The 3,735-nt window shown below is 45.0% G+C and overlaps 1 protein-coding gene across 1 annotated transcript; it reads left to right on the forward strand.

Annotated features, from left to right (window-relative positions):
- The first annotated feature begins 1,010 nt into the window (after positions 1 to 1,010).
- LOC127222109 (dynein light chain 1, cytoplasmic-like) lies at positions 1,011 to 1,346 on the forward strand. The gene is given in 2 exon segments (XM_051183996.1): positions 1,011 to 1,170; positions 1,173 to 1,346. Coding segments are annotated over 2 exon segments (264 nt in total). The 3' UTR covers positions 1,277 to 1,346.
- Positions 1,347 to 3,735: the final 2,389 nt, after the last annotated feature.

Genomic DNA, 3,735 nt, shown 5'->3' on the forward strand with positions numbered 1-3,735 from the left:
ATTATTTATTTATTTATTTATTTATTTATTTTTGAGTAGTCCACACTTTCCAACTCATTAATGAGCCTAAGTTTAATGGAGTCCCAGGAGTTAGGAATGCAAGAAATGTGCTGGGAACACAAAGGACTAGCCTAAGAGAAATGATGCACACCAGCAGATAGGTGCTTTTCCAGTCTCAGTAACTGGCCCACTGCTTAATTTACATATGTATATTTTCTGTGGTGTCAGGGCCAGGTGGAGACAGATTAGGACTTTTCTCTCTCCCTAGTTTTGGCTGTTTTCTCTTAACACAGGCAAGTGCTTGGACCCATAGCTAATCTTTATGGTGGACACTCCTGCAGTACTAGTGTATGAACTAGCAAATATGAGTCTTTTCTATTACACACAGTAAAACTCATGTTCAGCACAAGGAATTAAAATCTTTTTTTTCTCCCCCACCTTGTAAGACTTTTATGTAAATGTTTTAATCCTCCCCATCCATTAAAACCTTTGCTTACACAAAGTCCCACTCCTCTATCCTAGGAATTTGATGGTTTGGTGCAGTGATTTCTCTGTGCCAATTCTTACTAGTCAGTTTTATAAGACCCTAGCCAATGGGGAGAGACACAGCCATCACCTCAGTATAAACAATACATTTCCTGTCTCCGTGTGGCAGTTCTCTCTGAGCATGCCTTCTTGATAATGAGTAATGTTTGCCGCATCCAGACACTTCAGTTGGAATGGTGGTTTCTTTCTTTGGGACCCCTAACTCATTTCTGACATTAGGAGGACACAGAGCAGCAAGGCAAGACACAACAGGAACCCAGAACCCGGCTCTCTGGGCTCAGAAGGACCGACTATTCTCTGGGGGATTTGCTGTGGTTTCGATCTTTGGGGAACATTAAGGAAATTGGTGGAGATGCACCGCGGCTTCTGTAGCAACCAGCTCTCCTCTACTTCCTGTGCAGCGCCAGCACTTCCTCAGGAGCTCGAGCTCTCAGCAGCGGGCTGGCTCCTGCTCCACAGCAACCATGGGCGACCAGAATGCGGTGATCAAAACTGCAGACATGTGGAAAGAGATACAACAGGACTCGGTGGAGTGCGCTACTCAGCCGCTGGCAAAATACAACATAGAAAAGAATATTGCGGTCCATATCAAGAAGGAGTTTGACAAGAAGTACAACCCCACCTGGCCGAACTGGGGCCGAACTAAGGTAGTTATGTGACACATGAAACCAAACACTTTATCTACTTCTACCTGGGTCAGGCGGCCATTCTTCTGTTCAAATCTGGTTAAAAGCATGGACTGTGCCAAACACCCAGTGATCCATCCAAAAACAAGGACAGCATCCTAACTTCCAAATATCAGAGACTGACTCTTCAGTCTTGCTAAGGTAGCACCTCGTTTGAATCTGTTGTGAATTGTACTGGGCATCATCCTCTGTACAAGTTTGTGATTATAAAATAATTATAACAGCTTACATCTGTATTTATTTTCTTGTCCATACTTCTGTACCCCGTTGTACCCCATTTTTTCTCTCTTAGGCCATTCCTTTAACATAAATCTGTTAGAGATGTGGAAGAGAGAGAGAGAGAGAGAGAGAGAGAGAGAGAGAGAGAGAGAGAGAGAGAAATTTGTGTCTCTGATTTAGCAATAAGTAGCAGTTTGTCATTTTCTGATGGGTTCCAGGGTTATTTTCGCACAGCTTTCCTGGAATTTTGAGAAGAAAACGTCTTGTAAATGGTTCTCTAAACTTCGCTTACAGCCTCCACTTTGCTCTAGGGAAGCCAGCTGGTGACAGAAGAAGACTGGTGCCAATTTGGCCTCTCTGTGGTATGTTTTATACCTAGAGGGCATCATAGGCTGTAGGGGCTGTTGATATCCTGGCATTATACTGACCCCGCTTCCTGACAACTGGCAGGGTATTTATGGCCGGCATTCAGGCAGATACGTAGATAGCTCAGAAAGCCCTGTGTTGCAAGGCTATCTCATGCATTCTGTGGCTTCCTAAGGACTCTAGGAATGTGCAAGCTTTTTCTTTTAAGCAAGTGCCTCCCGCCTGTTCTCTCTTTCCATTTCTGCTCCCTGCCAACACCAACCCCTCCCCTCACTCCCTTTCCCCAGTAAACTCCACGTGGGTTTTGTTGAGTTTTGTGGTTAGTGTTTCATCATCAGAAGTTGCAGCAAACAACAGGGGCAGAAGGGACATCAAAAACCATTGCATCACACAGGGCACCATTTAATTTGCTAAACTGCAGGAGACCATTGGGATGGATTATGTTTCTCTAAATTCTCACCTCAACATCCTATGCTGTATTTGATATAAGGCCATTAGTGTGGGGCCCTGCCCCAATATAAGTTGTGTTTTTAGAAGACAAGAAGAGACAACCAGGAATACACTCACAGAGTCAAGGCCATGTGAGAACATGGCAGGATTTGCAAGCCAAGGAAAGAGGCCTCAGGAGAAGCCACGCCTGTTGACATGACTTTGATCCTGTACTTCCAGCCTCCAAAACCATGAGAAAATAATTTCTTCTGTATCCAGTCTGTGGCATCTGCAACAGCAGCCCTAGCTGATGAAAAAAGCCCTAACAGCAGTCTTTTGTGTTAGTCTGCACTCAAATGTTAATTCACTCAACCAACGTGTACTGGACTGAAATTACGCTCATACAAAGAAAGCATAGTCCTTAGCCTAGACTGGCAGTGGAGACAGACCAGGGCCATGGGGATGGGTCTGAGAGAAGAGAGAGCCTGGTGTGCCCGGGAAACTGAGCCCTGAAGCTCTGTTCTGTAGGAATGAGTAACAATGAGGACAGAAGATCCCTGGAGCCAGATGGCAGGGTTTGGAGGCTAAGGTGAAAAGTGATGGGTTTTAGATGGTGTGATGAAGCTTGCATCATACAAAGGATTTATTAGTTAAATGTGACAAAGGATTAGAGCAGAGACAGGGGATGCAGATGGGGTATAAATGGAGAATAAGGATCCAGATGGAGTATAGACATAAAGATCCAGAGAGGATATAGACAGAGTAAGGATCCAGAGTGAGTATAGACAAGAGAGTAAGGATCGGGGGAGGGGGGTATAGACAGAGAGTAAGGCACACATTTAAGAATTCAAGGGACTCCTTGTGTCCCTAGGGGAGTGAGGGTCTTGCTTGTGTTTGTGGGGTAGAATGAATAGGTACAGCATGTCACTTTGAATGGGGGTGTCTCCCTCCTCTACTGTGTGTCTGCTAAGAGCAATTTCTGAAGATTTTTTCCTGTAGATTCTCAATCACTATCTTCACTGAATACACAGACACAAATGTACGCAGTACACCCTTGAGTAAACTGGGCTGTTAGGAAACCTCTCCTTTGTGTGTTCACACTAAGTGGCTCTTACCTGACTCGTTCTATAAAGAGAAAACCTCAGTCAGCTCATGAGTCTTGTCATTCAAGCTGCACATGGAAAAGCTGTATGTAAACACAGAGGGCAGCTCCCTCCTGCTAACTTGTGTCCTAAAACCAAACCTCACATTCTACTCACCCTTTACCCTGCCCTTCCTTAGTCTTATGGTGTCTCCCAGGCCAGCTCCCTGTCTCTAGCCTTCTTGAAAACAGACCTAGGTTGGGTTGGCTTCATGGTTTTCAGTCCCTTAGTCAGACAACAACAGTCCATCAGTGTGAGCTGAAGAATTCTAGATGCTGCCCCACAGCCTGTCAAGCAAGCTTGTAACTCAGGGCTCTGAAACTGGGACCCACAAAATCTCTTTACTG

The sequence above is a fragment of the Phodopus roborovskii genome, unplaced genomic scaffold (assembly GCF_943737965.1).
Source record: "Phodopus roborovskii unplaced genomic scaffold, PHOROB, whole genome shotgun sequence".
NCBI classification, from domain to species: domain Eukaryota; kingdom Metazoa; phylum Chordata; class Mammalia; order Rodentia; family Cricetidae; genus Phodopus; species Phodopus roborovskii.